General features: G+C 39.2%; 1 protein-coding gene across 1 annotated transcript in view; it reads right to left on the bottom strand.

The window, feature by feature from the left end:
- Positions 1-15,902, bottom strand: part of LOC109433505 (tyrosine-protein kinase-like otk) — a 228,837-nt gene that overhangs the window by 47,839 nt on the left and 165,096 nt on the right. The window contains exons 6-8 of the mRNA XM_062856369.1: positions 10,199-10,467; positions 505-909; positions 288-431 (exon numbers count right to left, since the gene is read on the bottom strand). Of these exons, the coding sequence (XP_062712353.1) occupies positions 288-431; positions 505-909; positions 10,199-10,467 (818 nt within the window). The remainder of the gene's footprint in view (positions 1-287; positions 432-504; positions 910-10,198; positions 10,468-15,902) is intronic.

The raw sequence follows: 15,902 nt of genomic DNA, 5'->3' as shown, positions 1-15,902 counted from the left end.
CCAGTTAATGCATTGATATTTGTTAAGCATCTAATAGAAATATTGTAGCAGAACAAACTATAACTTAGCCATGCTGACAGCATGGCAAGTCTAGTTTTTGAGATCATTCTGTAACCAGCTTTCAAACAATTAAGACAGAGCATAACATATGACAACAATAAAAAAGAAGCCCTTGCTTTCTCCCTGGCCAAGATCGGTATATAACAGATTGAGGACCGAATTGGAATTTGCATTGGGTTAGGGGATAGGTGGATTTTTTTTTTTATTTGTCGAGCAGAGTTACTTACAGATGATTTGAAGTTCGGCAGCATTGGATGTCACCAAAAACTCGCTCCCATTATTAGTAACCTGACAATCGTAGCTGCCTTCATCGCTGGCAATGACTGAATTGAACATCAACGAACCGTTGTTCTTGTCCACGTGGATTCGACCTGCCACGAAAAAAATAACAAAAACATGAAAATATTGTGCGATACCCCCCAAATTCAACAACCACAAACTCACCATCATCTCGATACATGGAACTCTCGGTCGTCTCTCCATCCAGTTCCGCAGCAGCACTACCAGCAGCAGCAGCAACACCGCTATCCCACTTCCGGATCACCTTACCGTCCTTGCGCCACTTCAGCACCAACGGACCGGACTCACCGGCAACGAGTGACTGGAAGCCGCAATTAAAAATAGCCGCGGCACTTTCATTAACAACCACGTTGACCGGATGGTCAACGATTTGCACCGGGACATCGGAGGACGACATCACCGGGGCCAGCAATGGGCCTCCGGTGGGCAGCATCGCAGACGAAGGGGATCCGGCGGTTAGGGCGGCAGCCACCACAAGCTTATCGCCACGCTTTCCACGGCAGAGCAGCGAGTTTCGGCTTTTGGTGCAGTCGATTTTGGCGCTGTTGTCTGTTGGTGGGACACGGGGAGAGAAAATAAAAGGAAATGCAATGAACAAGCGCATATGGTTTGGATTTTGGGTTCGTTCGGAGGGTTGCTGGCTGGGTCGGGTACCACGGTGAAGTTGTGTTTCGTCTGCTGATGAAATTGCTATGATATGCACTGCAGCGACGAGTAACACCGGAGGTGTGTGTAGCTGCGACTTGCTATGCGGAGATGGTGCGATGTGTGGAATATTGCAGCACGTAGTGCAAGCTTGGTAATTTATGGTTTTTGGTTGAATAAAAAAAAATCGATACCACAATATATGTGAGGAGTAGGTTTGTTGAGTTTGTTTGTTGATTTAAAAACCTACATTCTACATTAACCATCTCCTTATCAACATACATTTTTCGTCTCCGGAAAAGCACATGGTTTTTTTTCTGTTCGGGTGAGCCACTGCGACCAGTATTTAGATCTTTTGTAGCATTACCCGTATCCTTAGTATTTAGTGCATGTCGTACTACTCCATTGTCATTGAGAGGCAATGAAGCATCGATTTCTGTACAGTTCCTGTTTTGTTATCCCAGAGGTGCAAGAAATCGATTGCGACGAAAAGGTACCGTTATCATAGAGATTTAAATCCCAGTGAAAGAGCGCCCCTAATCAAACCCAATCTATTTGAATTCTGAGAAAAACAAAACGGTGGTACTGATATTTATCCATGCATCGGAACTCTAGCCCCATCCATGTCTTGCTTCTAGTTTAGTCCCAGGACAACAAAGAAAAACCCGGGACTTTAGGCTAGTTGCAAAATTCTGTCAAATTAGAGAATGTGTTCTGCAATAAGAATGCACGTGAGTCCTTGAATTACCAGAACTTAACAGTCCTTGATAGGTTAGTACGCAATTAGATACGTAAAGCATGTTTGTTTTCCTAACATCAAGTGTAGTCTCGGGTGGGCAAAGTCCGATTCTTTAACTATCAGCAAGGCAGAATAAATGCAATTTTAGAAACTGTCACCAGTAACAAGGACTTTGTACCACGAATCCTTATTACCAAAACACATTACCCCAACTTCACAAACCGGATGTCACTAGGGTTCGGTTTGGTAGATCTTGAACCGTAACGCAACACATAAAGGCGATCTACCTACGTTACGGGCTCCTTTAAAGATCGAGCATATTTTAAACCCCCTCAATCATTCATCCATCAGCACGGGTCGCCTGACACCTTGGATTGGGGTTCCCTGTTTAGTGGACTTTTACCCCCGGAACAGGTGATCCGTAGTGTTATTCTTAGCCAATTGGGACAACCGCTACCGACACTACACAGCTATCTAGGCTGATCGGGAAAAGAAGTTAATATTGATGATCAACTTCATACGGACCCGAACAGCCGGCAAGCACATGGTTATAACTTTTTAGGTTTTTTTAAGGCTTTTGATGAAATTTTCACAATTTCCCGAAAAACTTCTCTAGCTTATGATTCCAGGGTCATGAGAATCTGGACAACATTTTTCTTCTTTGCTACCTTTCCATTCTTTGAATGCAGGCCCGGATTTAAGGAGGGGCAATGGGGGCAAGTGCCCCGGGCCCCCCGATTGAAGGGCCCCCCAAGAATCCCGAAGCACTATATATATTTTGTTCAACGAACTTATTTAAAAACACAGTTGTCCTAGAGTAGCTGTAACTGGGTTACCAAAAGTACCGAGATTATTTCATAATCCGAAATTTGATTTGAGAATAAATCGAAATCCTAAACTTCATGATTTTTGGTGCAGTGGCACTATTTTTAGAATGGATTTACAGTTTTTGTGGGATGCTTCCTCTATATGAGCAGCCATTCTAAAACCATAAAACTGTTTTGTCAATTAATTGATAAATGCAAAACAATTGAAATTTAAAAAAACGACTAAACGATTCAATTGTTTCTCCAGAGAGGTAATATTCATCAATTGAAAAAAAAAAGAAGTTTCTTATTTATTTTGGTGTACACGAGTTTCTCTGAAACCTCTTGAAAGTTTTTATTGAGTTCTGTAGAAAAAAACAAAAACGTTTCTTAACAAAACTAAAGATTATTTCTTTCATAGTAAATTAAACGATGTTTGTGTATCAATAGAAATGTAATTTCATTGATAGTTTAACAATTCAATCGCTTATTTGACAATGATTGTGCATGCTTCTGTTGATAATACGATTATATTCTGGAAACACATTCTCAATACCCATGTGCCTCAGTTCGTTTAGGACAGATGTTTTTATGGGAAAGATATGATAATTATTCCAGGAGATGTTTAGGAAATTCGGATCAATTTTGGAATACTAGCTTCCTAAAACATCTCGGAGCAGCGGTTTTACATATCTATATTTATGGTTTCACCGACGTTTTCTTAAATTTATTGCTACAGTTGCCCTTTGAAGACCTAACTTTTTTCAGTCTAAGTCTTGAAGTACTCATAAAATATTGCAATCGCAAAAAAAACAGTAAATTTAAGAAATACGACTTACACAACATTGACAAAAATTAATATAAGGTTTATATCTTTAAAATCTTGCTTTTGGGGGCCTACTCTAAAAAGTTTGCCCCGGGCCCCCCGAAGCCTAAATCCGGCACTGTTTGAATGGTTCCATTTTTTGAATCAGTTCAAGAATATATCCAAGAATTTTACGAAAGATCGATCCAAAAACTTTCCATTAATTTTTTTTAAGGGTTTTCGCTAGAGCCTGAGCCAGGAATTTCTCCACGAATGCCACACCACTGGAGATTTATCCAGGAATTCCTGTTGGCATTACTCTAGGTGTTCTTGCAGGGATTTTCCAAGAATTTCACCAAAAATTCCACCAGAAATACCACCAGGGGTATACCCAGGAATGTCTGTAAGGTTATCTCCTTAGGGACTTGCCCAGGTATTTCTAGATAAAACTCACAAGGGATTTATCTAGGTATTCCACTTGATAATTATACAAGAATTCCTATAAGGATTACTCCATGTACTTGTGCTTGAACTTCTCAAGGAAATTTGGGTGTTATCGACGGTAAAAACTTATATGGTATGGTTTTCGGCTTTTGCAGTCGGAAGACCTTTATTGGTCCTCTTTTTTTCTGAAGATAAGATTCATCAAAAAATTGCTCCACAGATTCCTGCAAGAAGCTTCTCTAGAGATTTCTTTTTGGATTTATCTAGGGGTTCTATCAGTAACTTCACTCGAGAATGTCCTAGGAATTTCTCCAAAAAATTCCTTAAAGAGGAAAGTTTCGTCAGCGATTCCTACCGAAATTTAACTAGGGATGCAGCAGAAGTTCCTTCAGGGATTCGTCCAGTAATTTCTTCAGAAATTCCTCCAGAAATTTCTCAAGGGATCAGTGCAACAAATTCTCCGGAAATTTCTCCAGAGACTACGCCGAGAATTTTCCTATGAATTCCTCTAGGAGTTCCTATGAACATTCTCCTTGGATTCCTCTATGTATTTCACCGAAAATTCCTCCGGGGATTTTTCCAAGCTACTTTTCTGCAGTGATTACAAAACCCCCCAAGGATTCCCGTGTTTATGTTTCTGTTACTGGCGTCGCCGCTCCCAGTATCATGTGTGCGACATAGACACGCAGAACTTTGATAAGTAAAATGTAAAGAGTGTAAAGGAAGCAGAAACGAAGCCAGTTCGAGTCGATATACTTTCATTCTGATGTTGGTTTATTTTCGTTTGTTAAGTTACGCAGATCGTAAGAATCTTCTTTGCTTATCTGGATATGTGGAAATTTCAGATACTGAATAAGGGAATCATTGCATTTTTCTTGATTGTACACGATAACCTGAAATGACTTAGCCATTGGGCCGATCGTACCCAGATTTGTATCTTGTTCAAAGCTGTCAAAATCGGGGTATCCATAAACCCAGATTTATTGAATCTGGGTAAAGATATGGGTAATAGGCACTTTATCACTTTCCGGTTTCATAACGGATGTTTTCCTGGAAAGTATAATAAAAAAAGGGATGTCACTAATTACTAAGCACTTTATGTTCAGTGAAACTGAATTTTTGTGCCAATCTAGCGAATGAATTCCGAAACGCTACCTTTATTACCAAATAGTTTTAAGCTTGTTGAACAACTATGCTAAAAAAATTGCATAGTTCTAGCTTTCGTATTCAAAGGTATAAGGATAAGAACAAGGATTAAAACGATTTTGACACTGGTGCCACCTAGTGGAGAAATCTGGACCCAAAATTTTCATTGCAAATAGTTCCTAACCTGCTGCAAAACTTTGCTGGAAACGAAAGCTTCTTTCTCGCCATTACGGTTACGAGATACATTTTTCTTCTTGATTCTTTACTTTCGAAACAAGGACTTCATTACCAGATAGTTCTAAGCTTACTGAACATCTTTGAGTGCAAGGTGTCCCTGAGAAAAACATCGGCCTCATTGAAGCACAGTACAGGGCATTTTCGTGCAGAGTATTCCACAACGGTGTCTTGCCCGATCACACCCGGGTCGTTGCTGGAGTGAGGCAAGGATGTATACTATTACCGCTACTGTACCTCATCGTAATCGACGAGATCCTGTTGGGAGCGATTGACCGTGAACCACATCGTGGGTTGCTGTGGCAGCCCATTACCATGGAGCACCTGTCCGATGACGTTGCTCTCCTAGCTCAACGGCGCTCTGATATGCAGAGCAAGCTCGATGATCTTGATAATAGCTCCTCAGCGGCAGGTCCAACCATTAACGTCAACAAGAACAAATCGTTGGATGTAAACACGGCCAACCCTTTCAGCTTTGCGGTAGCTGAACAAGCAGTGGAGAATGTTGAAAACTTCCAATATCTTGGTAGCCAAATGGCAGCCGATGGTGGCACCAAGATCGACAAAGATACACGGATAAAAAAGGCGAGGGCTGGTTCAAGTTCAAGAAATGTATGGAAAAACAACCAGATTAGTCTACGCACAAAAATCAGAATTTTCAACTCGAACGTGAAATTTGTGCTGCTGTACGCCAATGAAACTTGGTGTGTATCAGTGGAGAACATACAACGGCTGCAGGTCTTCATCAATAGATGTCTGTGGTATAAAATTCGTGCATGCTGGCCTGACAATTGGATCACCAATGTGGAGCTACATCGTCGATAAAGCCGATTGTGACAGAAATTCGGGAGTGAATGTGTAGGTGGGTCGGCCACACTCTACGTAGGGACCGAAACACATGCAAGCATTAGATTGGAACTCAGCAGGACATCGCAGCAGAGGCAGACCCAGAGGCTCATGGCAGCGCAGACTCGACATCGAAATAAAGGAAGACGACATAAATTTGACCTGGCCACAGGTTAAAGCGATGCATGGCGATGGAGACCTTTCAACTCGGCCCTCTGCACCACACAGTGGGTGCTCAGGACTGAAAGCAAGTAAGTGAAAAACTTTGCAGAAAACGGCATATTTCTAGTTCATTAGAGTTTCGAGGTATACTTTTTTCGGCAAATACTCAATTCTCAGACAGATTTTAGCTTGCTGAACAACTTTTCAGAAGACTACATGATTCTATCTCATCAGGATTCTGAGATATAGGGGTTTGTATACTTTTGACGCCTAGCGAACGAATCCCGAACCGATGTCGCCTTTAGCTTAGAGAGTTCTTAGCCTACTGAATAAATTTACCAAAGACAGTATTTTTCTATATTATCAGGTATTATTTTAGTAATTATTTATTTATTATTGCTAAAAGAACCCCTGATGTAATTTTTGGTGCTTTTCTTTGAGCGGTTTTTTTTTATTTTATTTTTTTTTTATCTAAGGGCTATCATGAAAATTACGGAAATTCATCCAAATAATTTGCATAAGGTGCAGTATTGAAATCATTTCCGTGCAACAGTACAGCGATCTTTCGCTCGTTGCAACATGTTAAAATTGCAATTAGCGAATGCCATTCGCTAATGCAACGTCACTTTGACACTAAAGTGCATCGAAATGCACTCACAGCATGACTACACGCTAACGCCGCTCAACACTAAAGTGCATAATTTCCAGACTACACCAAAAAATGTGTAACACTTGCACATTTACAAAACCAGCTCCTGTGTCCGCAAAATCGTAAAATTCGCAAAAGTTTTTGTACGGCAATCTAGCTAGGTCTACTAGTGACCTTGAAAAACAAAAAAAAATCAACATTTTGCACCAAGACGAGTGTACGAACTGTTTTTTGTGAATGTGTAACCGTTACACATTTTTATGTGGTCTGGAAATTATGCCCTTATGAGTAGGGTTTACACATTCTAGGTGCTGAGTGGTTTAAGCGTGTAAGAGCATAAAAAGCACTAAAAAGCGTTGCAACGAGTGATCGGCCGCAGTACTAGTCTAAGGGGTGCTGAAATTTAGAATCCTTGAGAAACCAGCTCGGATTTTACCATTAAAGGACTGCCCGAGTTTTCCACAGAATAAATTAAGCAAGCCGTGTTTCCAAGCACTTACCATGGAAACACAGGAAGTTGATCAAACAATTGCATTATGATTCATAATGCAACCAAAATAAGCTTCATAATGAACCATAACACATTTTATTGAATTAGTGAAGACCATTGTAACCGCGAAGCGATGGAAGAGCTGTACCGCGCTAAGGACACACGAAAATTCTACGAGAAGCTAAACCGCTCGCGCAGAGGATTTGTGCCACAAGCCGACATGTGCCGAGATAATCACGGGAATATTCTCACGAGCGAGCTTGAGGTGGTCGAAAGGTGGCGGCAGCATTACGATGAGCACCTCAATGGCGACGTTGCAAGTACCGAAGGTGGTGTGGTAACAGATCTAGGAGTATGTGCACAGGACGAAAGACTTCCGGCCCTTGACCTCCAAAAGATTGAGGAGGAGGTTGGCCGGTTGAAAACAACAAAGCCGCTGGAGCAGATCAACTACCGAGCGAGCTTCTAAAATACGGTGGAGAAGCACTGGTGAGAGCACTACGCTGGCTCATTACCAAGATTTGGGAGGAGGAAGTATTACCGGAGGAATGGATGGAAGGTATCGTGTGTCCCATCTACAAAAAGGGCGACAAGTTGGATTGCGGGAGTTGAACGCGCGATCACACTACTGAGCGCTGCCTACAAGGTACTCTCTCAAATTTTATGCCGCCGTCTATCACCGATTGCAAGGGAGTTCGTGGGGCAATATCAGGCTGTATTCATGGGTGAACGAGCTACAACGGACCAGATGTTCGTCATCCGCCAGGTGTTGCAGAAATGCCGCGAATACAACGTGCCCACACATCACATGTTCAGCAATTTCAAATCGGCGTATGATACAATCGATCGAGAACAGCTATGGCAGATAATGCACGAATACGGATTCCCGGATAAACTGATACTGACGATGGATCGAGTGATGTGCGTAGTTCGAGTATCAAGGACACTCTCGAGTCCCTTCGAATCTCGCAGAGGGTTACGGCAAGGTGATGGTCTTTCGTGCTTGCTGTTCAACATTGCTTTAGAGGGTGTGATAAGAAGAGCGGGGATAAACATGAGTGGGACGATTTTCACGAAGTCCGTTCAGCTGCTTGGTTTCGCCGATGATATTGATATTATTGCTCGTAAATTTGAGACGATGGCGGAAACGTACATACGACTAAAGAGTGAAGCCAGGCGAATCCGATTAGTCATTAATGTGTCGAAGACAAAGTACATGATGGCAAAGGGCTCCAGGGTGGAATCACCACGCCAGCCACCCCGAATTTATATCGGCGGTTGAAGAATTCATGTACTTGGGCTCACTGGTGACCGCCGACAACCACACCAGTAGAGAAATTCAGAGGCGCATTGTGGCAGGAAATCGTACTTACTTAGGACTCCACAGAACTCTACGTTCACCGTAACACGAAGTTAACAATCTACAAAACGCTGATTAGACCGGTCCTCCTCTATGGGCACGAAACATGGACCCTACGTGCAGAGGACCAACGCGCCTTTGGAGTTTTCGAACGGAAGGTGTTGCGTACCATCTACGGCGGAGTGCAGATGGAAGACGGGACTTGGAGAAGGCGAATGAATGGGGCACGTTCGGTGTAGTACTAGATTTGTAGTAATGAGCTGAATTTTAGTATGGTGAGAAGGTCAATTCTCCGTTTCTGCAATGAAATGTCCCAAAAAGCGTGGGTATTATGATTCCTTGCCTAATTTGATGCTGTTTGAGCAAAACTTTGGATAACTATGTTGTTTATGTTGCAAGAAATGGAGAAAACAACAACACTGTTGCCCAAAGTTTTGCTCATACAGCATTAAATTAGGCAAGGAATCATAATACCCGCGCTTTTCGGACCATTTTATTGCAGAAACGGAGAATTGACCTTCTCACCATACTAAAATTCAGCTCATTACTACAAATCTAGTACTTCACCGATCTGTCCTATTACGAGCTGCATCAGCTGCTGAGAGAACCAACCATTGTCCATATCGCGAAAATCGGGAGGCTACGGTGGGCGGGTCACGTCATCAGGATGTCGGATAGCAACCCGACCAAAATGGTTCTCGATAGTCATGTGACTGGTACAAGAAGACGTGGAGCGCAGTGAGCTAGGGGGATCGACCAAGTGGAGGACGATCTGCGGACCCTACGCAGAGTGCGGAACTGGAGACAAACAGCCATGGACAGAGTGGAATGGAGACGGCTACTATGTACAGCAGAGGCCACCCCGGCCTTAGCCTGATCGTCCCGTCCCAACCATACTGAAACGGCAAGTACAAAATAAAATTTATACAGATTTTTAAACAATCGCTTTTTTTGGATTCGAACCGGAAATAGAAACCTCGATCAACCATGCAACCCCATTCCATAGATACACTCAGGAAAATTGCCTCATACTTAATGGCAAATATCCATGTGCCAAACCACATCCAAAGTATATGCAACCAATACCCGATTAAGCAGGCAAATTAGCACATGAATAGTATGTGCTCTAAATTGTATGAGTCGCTACTGTATGGTGCCTCATCAAAAGTATGAGTCGCACTAATGGAAAACATTTGTTTACCCCCATTGCAAAAATCCATGTCCCGGACACATAGAAGGAATGAAGATTTTTTTCCCAGTGTAATTCACCCACCATATGCTTCGAAGGAGACGCATGGTATTTTTTTTATTCCACGACATCAACCATCTCAGCACGAACCCCCGATGTTTTATCACAGCGAATAATCATAGTTAATATCATCACATCTACAATTTCTCACCATCGCTTTGTACGAATAAACATCTCCATCGTGCATAAAATATTCATAACCTCAAGAACCCGCTTTCGCATTGCCCCCCTTCCTCAGACCCCAAGGAACTATGCGCACTTACCATTAGCAGTCTGCACTCCAGAAACGCCGTTACCGGAACTACCGGTCGTCGTGGTGCCCTTCAACTTGAGCCGGTAGTTTTTGACGCTTGCGATCGTCGTCGTCATCGTGGCCGCGGGCGATGGCCCTCCTCCACTACTGGCGGTGTCCACCCGATGCATCACCACCCGGCACCCGTACACGCCATTATCCTTGGCTGTTGCATTTTTTATGTGCAGCTTCCGACGCTGAAAATCGATATGCGCCGATTTGGTGAGTCGCTCGTTGTTTCTGCGAGAGAAAGAAAGAAAGAATCGGACGGAGGGTAAAGAATGGTGAAAAACGCTGGGAAAGAATCGTTCTTGAATGTGTGTGGGGGGACACTGTCGGGCAAAAGTTTGGAGTAACGAAGTTATTCATAAATAGTAGTTTCAAAAGTTTTGATCGAGAGTGTAGAAGTACGGAAAGTGCACACAGCTGAGTTTGCTTTCGGTCGGTTAAAAGGGTGGTTTTGCCCTGGTATGCACCAGCACCACCCACACACCCTTTCAACAGTGCTGCAGGAATAAAGTAACGAACGGCAGAGCAGGTGGTTTACGGTGGCCAACATCACAGCAGATATCCGAGGAAATAAAGAAGATGCTTTTGGTCTGTGCTGGTAGGTAGAAACTGAACGGTGTTGGAGGCAGAGCTTTTTTCTCGTCTACTTGTTTGGGTGCCATTGCCGAATGGAAGCGTCTGGCATACTGATGACAAGAGCGATAAAGATGTACTCTGCATTCAGTGGACCCGGAAGAGTGCTCCCAAGTTGGTTGTTCGAGTGGAGGATTCGAGAGCGCAATCGAAAGAAGTGCATCGGAATTTTGAGGAAATATGTAAAAAATATGGGATTGATCCTCCTTTCAGCTGTGATGTTACATTACTTACAAATTAAAAATCTCCGCATGTATTTGATTTCTGTAATGTTTTTTTCCGCAGGGCGTACAGTATAGCTACGTCTTTTTCCTCCAAGAATTCCTCCAGGAATTCGTCCAAGAATTCCTCCAAGAAATCATCCAGGAATTTCTCCAAGAGTTTTTCCAAGAGTTCCTCCAGGAGTTCCTACAAGAATTGCTCCAGGAATTCCTCCGATAATTCCTACAGATATTATTCCAAAAAATCCTCCAAGAATTTCCTCAAGAATCCCTCCAGGAACTCCTCCAAGAGTTCCTGAAAGAATTCCTCCAAGAGTAGCTCCAAGAATTCCTTCAAAAGTTTCTCCAAGAATTCCTCCAGGAATTCCCCCAAGAGATTCTCCAAGAAATCCTCCAGGAATCCCTACAGGAATTCCTCCAACAACTCCTCTAGGAATTCCTCCAAGAATTTCTCAAGTACTTCATCTTAGAATTCCTAAAAGAATACCTCCAAGAATTCCTTCAAAAATTCCTTCAGGAATTCCTCCAAGAATATCACCAGGAATTTCTCCAAGAACTTCTCCAGGAATTCCTAGAAAGGATTCCTCCAGGAATTCCTCCAAAAATTACTCCAATAATTCCTTTAGGAATTCCTCAAATAATTTCTTTAGGAATTCCTCAAATAATTCCTCCAAGAATTCCTCCAAGAATTCCCATGAATTCCTCCAGGAATTCCTCCAAAAAATCCTCCAGGAATTCCTCCAAGAATTAATCCAGGAACTTGTCCAAGTATTTTTCCAAGAGTTCCTCCAAGATTTCCTCCAAGAACTCCTCCAGGAATTCCTCCAAAAATTCCTCCAGAAATTTATCCAAAAAACTCTTAGAAATTCCTCTCGGATTTCCTCCAAGAATTCATCGAGGAATTTCTCCAAGAATTCCTCCAGGAATTCCTCCAAGAATTCTTCCAGGAATTCCTCCAAAAATAACTCAAGGAATTGCTCCAAAAATCACCGAAAAGAGCCAATCCACAGAAATTAGTAAAATTCTACGGTGATAAATCCCGGCCAGTACTCGTAGAGAAATTCCACCAAAAATTCCTTGAGAAATTCCTCCAAGAATTCCTCCAGTAATTCCTAGAGAAATTCCTCCAAGAATTCCTTCAGGAATCCCTACAAAAAATCCTACAGAAATTCCAGGAGCTCCTCCAATAGTACCTCCAAGAATTCCTCGAAGAGTTCCTCCAAGAATTCCTCCAAGAATTCCCCCAAGAGATTCTGCAAGAAATCCTCTAGGAATCCCTACAAGAATTCCTCCAACAATTCCTCCAGGAATTCTTCCAACAATTCCTCCAGTAATTCATCTTAGAATTCCTAAAAGAATTCCTCCAAGAATTCCTTCAGGAATTCCTCCAAAATTCCTCCAGGCACTCATCCAAGAATTCTTTCAGGAATTTATTCTAGAATTCCTTCAAGAGTTCCTACAAGAATTCCTCCAGGAACCCCTCCAAGAATTCCTCCAGGCATTCCTCCAAGAATTCCTCCAGGAATTCCTCCAGAAATTCCTCCAGGAATTCCTCCAAGAATTCCTCCAGGAATTCCTCCAAGAATTCCTTCAGGAATTCCCCAAAGAAATCCTCCAGGGATTTCTCCAAGAAATCCTCCAGGAATTTCTCCGAGAATTCCTTCGGGAATTCCTCCAAGAATTCCTCCAGGGATTCCTCAAAGAATTCCCCTAGACATTTTTCCAGGAATTCCTTCAAGAGTTCCTCCAAGAATTCCTCAAAGCATTCCTCCAGGAATTCCACCAGGCATTTCTCCAAGAATTTCTCCAGAAATTCCAAAGAATTCCTTCTATGGTTCCTTCAGTACTTATTCCGGCAATTTCTTCGAAAAATATTCCAAAAATTCCTGCAGGAATTCCTCCAGATATTCCTCTTAGGATTTGGAGATTCCTCCAGGAATTCCTCATGGCATTTCTTTCGAAGTTTCTTTTGAAGTTTATTCAGGGATTCCATAAGAAATTCTCACTAGATTCAGAGATTTTTCAGATATTTAACCAGGTGATTCTGCAGGAGTTAACCCAGGGTAGACTCTTTCGGAATTCTCCCAGAGATTCCTCCCCAAGAAGTCCTCTAGTAATTCTTAAATTCCTCTGGACATTTCTTTCTTCTTTTTTTTATTCCAGCGATTCATCCAGGAATTCCTTCAGGTGAGTGCAATAGTTTTCCAAGGATTCCCTTATTTGGCAGTTCTACGGAAATACTGCCATGAAATTCTTCATGAATTTCTCTAGGGATTCTTTTCTCTTTATGAGATAACTTTCAAGATCCTTCCGAGAATACACAAATTAAAAATTTCTAAGGGATTATTCTCAGCGGTAGATCCCGTCAAAGATGTACTCGGAACAGTACCACTGATGGTTTATTCTTAGAGGAATACAGCTCCAGGATTGCTAATAAGCATAGACGAACCGGATGAGGTTCAGCTATGATTTCTTAATTCCTAATTCCTAATTCCTAATTCTTAATTCTTAATTCTTAATTCTTAATTCTTAATTCTTAATTCTTAATTCTTAATTCTTAATTCTTAATTCTTAATTCTTAATTCTTAATTCTTAATTCTTAATTCTTAATTCTTAATTCTTAATTCTTAATTCTTAATTCTTAATTCTTAATTCTTAATTCTTAATTCTTAATTCTTAATTCTTAATTCTTAATTCTTAATTCTTAATTCTTAATTCTTAATTCTTAATTCTTAATTCTTAATTCTTAATTCTTAATTCTTAATTCTTAATTCTTAATTCTTAATTCTTAATTCTTAATTCTTAATTCTTAATTCTTAATTCTTAATTCTTAATTCTTAATTCTTAATTCTTAATTCTTAATTCTTAATTCTTAATTCTTAATTCTTAATTCTTAATTCTTAATTCTTAATTCTTAATTCTTAATTCTTAATTCTTAATTCTTAATTCTTAATTCTTAATTCTTAATTCTTAATTCTTAATTCTTAATTCTTAATTCTTAATTCTTAATTCTTAATTCTTAATTCTTAATTCTTAATTCTTAATTCTTAATTCTTAATTCTTAATTCTTAATTCTTAATTCTTAATTCTTAATTCTTAATTCTTAATTCTTAATTCTTAATTCTTAATTCTTAATTCTTAATTCTTAATTCTTAATTCTTAATTCTTAATTCTTAATTCTTAATTCTTAATTCTTAATTCTTAATTCTTAATTCTTAATTCTTAATTCTTAATTCTTAATTCTTAATTCTTAATTCTTAATTCTTAATTCTTAATTCTTAATTCTTAATTCTTAATTCTTAATTCTTAATTCTTAATTCTTAATTCTTAATTCTTAATTCTTAATTCTTAATTCTTAATTCTTAATTCTTAATTCTTAATTCTTAATTCTTAATTCTTAATTCTTAATTCTTAATTCTTAATTCTTAATTCTTAATTCTTAATTCTTAATTCTTAATTCTTAATTCTTAATTCTTAATTCTTAATTCTTAATTCTTAATTCTTAATTCTTAATTCTTAATTCTTAATTCTTAATTCTTAATTCTTAATTCTTAATTCTTAATTCTTAATTCTTAATTCTTAATTCTTAATTCTTAATTCTTAATTCTTAATTCTTAATTCTTAATTCTTAATTCTTAATTCTTAATTCTTAATTCTTAATTCTTAATTCTTAATTCTTAATTCTTAATTCTTAATTCTTAATTCTTAATTCTTAATTCTTAATTCTTAATTCTTAATTCTTAATTCTTAATTCTTAATTCTTAATTCTTAATTCTTAATTCTTAATTCTTAATTCTTAATTCTTAATTCTTAATTCTTAATTCTTAATTCTTAATTCTTAATTCTTAATTCTTAATTCTTAATTCTTAATTCTTAATTCTTAATTCTTAATTCTTAATTCTTAATTCTTAATTCTTAATTCTTAATTCTTAATTCTTAATTCTTAATTCTTAATTCTTAATTCTTAATTCTTAATTCTTAATTCTTAATTCTTAATTCTTAATTCTTAATTCTTAATTCTTAATTCTTAATTCTTAATTCTTAATTCTTAATTCTTAATTCTTAATTCTTAATTCTTAATTCTTAATTCTTAATTCTTAATTCTTAATTCTTAATTCTTAATTCTTAATTCTTAATTCTTAATTCTTAATTCTTAATGCTTAATGCTTAATTCTAATATCTTATATCTTAAATTTCCAGAAATTGGCAACCACTAATTCTTAATTCTTAATTCTCAAATTTCCAGAAATTGGCAACCACTACTACTACACTACTGATGATGATTTTAGTAGAATTGGTCACAATTTGACCGTTAGATAATGTGAGCAAAAAGTTTGTCGCATACTGGGACTGACAAAATCGGGTCCGTACTGTATTCAATTTTTTCGTGATGCTACTTTCTCGGTGATTCCAATGCAAAATCTGATTTTAAGTGAATTTGTGACCATTCTTTGGTATTTACTGAGAGATGCCCAAAAAGCGTAGAATCATGCACATAGGGTACTTAACCCGTGGTAACCCTAACCCACTTTATGTAGTAAATCGCATCAGAATGAACGGGATGCCCGGAGGAAACAAACGGAAGGCGAAAATTTTTCAAACAATAAAAATATAACACCAAGTCGACTGGGGAAATTGTGGCACGAGAAAAAAGGAACCGAAAAAAAAGAACTCGTGGAAAGTGTGAAGAGACAATGATGAGCCTTGTTGGTGAGAAAATGGAACGGTTCGTGTCGTCCTTATTGTCGCGGAACGTTAGGTCGGGAATGACGCTGTTGAAAGGAAACTGAAGAGGGTAAGTGTAAGTTCAGT

The sequence above is a fragment of the Aedes albopictus genome, chromosome 3 (genome assembly GCF_035046485.1).
Source record: "Aedes albopictus strain Foshan chromosome 3, AalbF5, whole genome shotgun sequence".
Classification (NCBI taxonomy): Eukaryota; Metazoa; Arthropoda; class Insecta; order Diptera; family Culicidae; genus Aedes; species Aedes albopictus.
The sequence above is the reverse complement of the archived record's forward strand: the minus strand, read 5'-3'. Positions and strand labels throughout refer to the sequence as shown.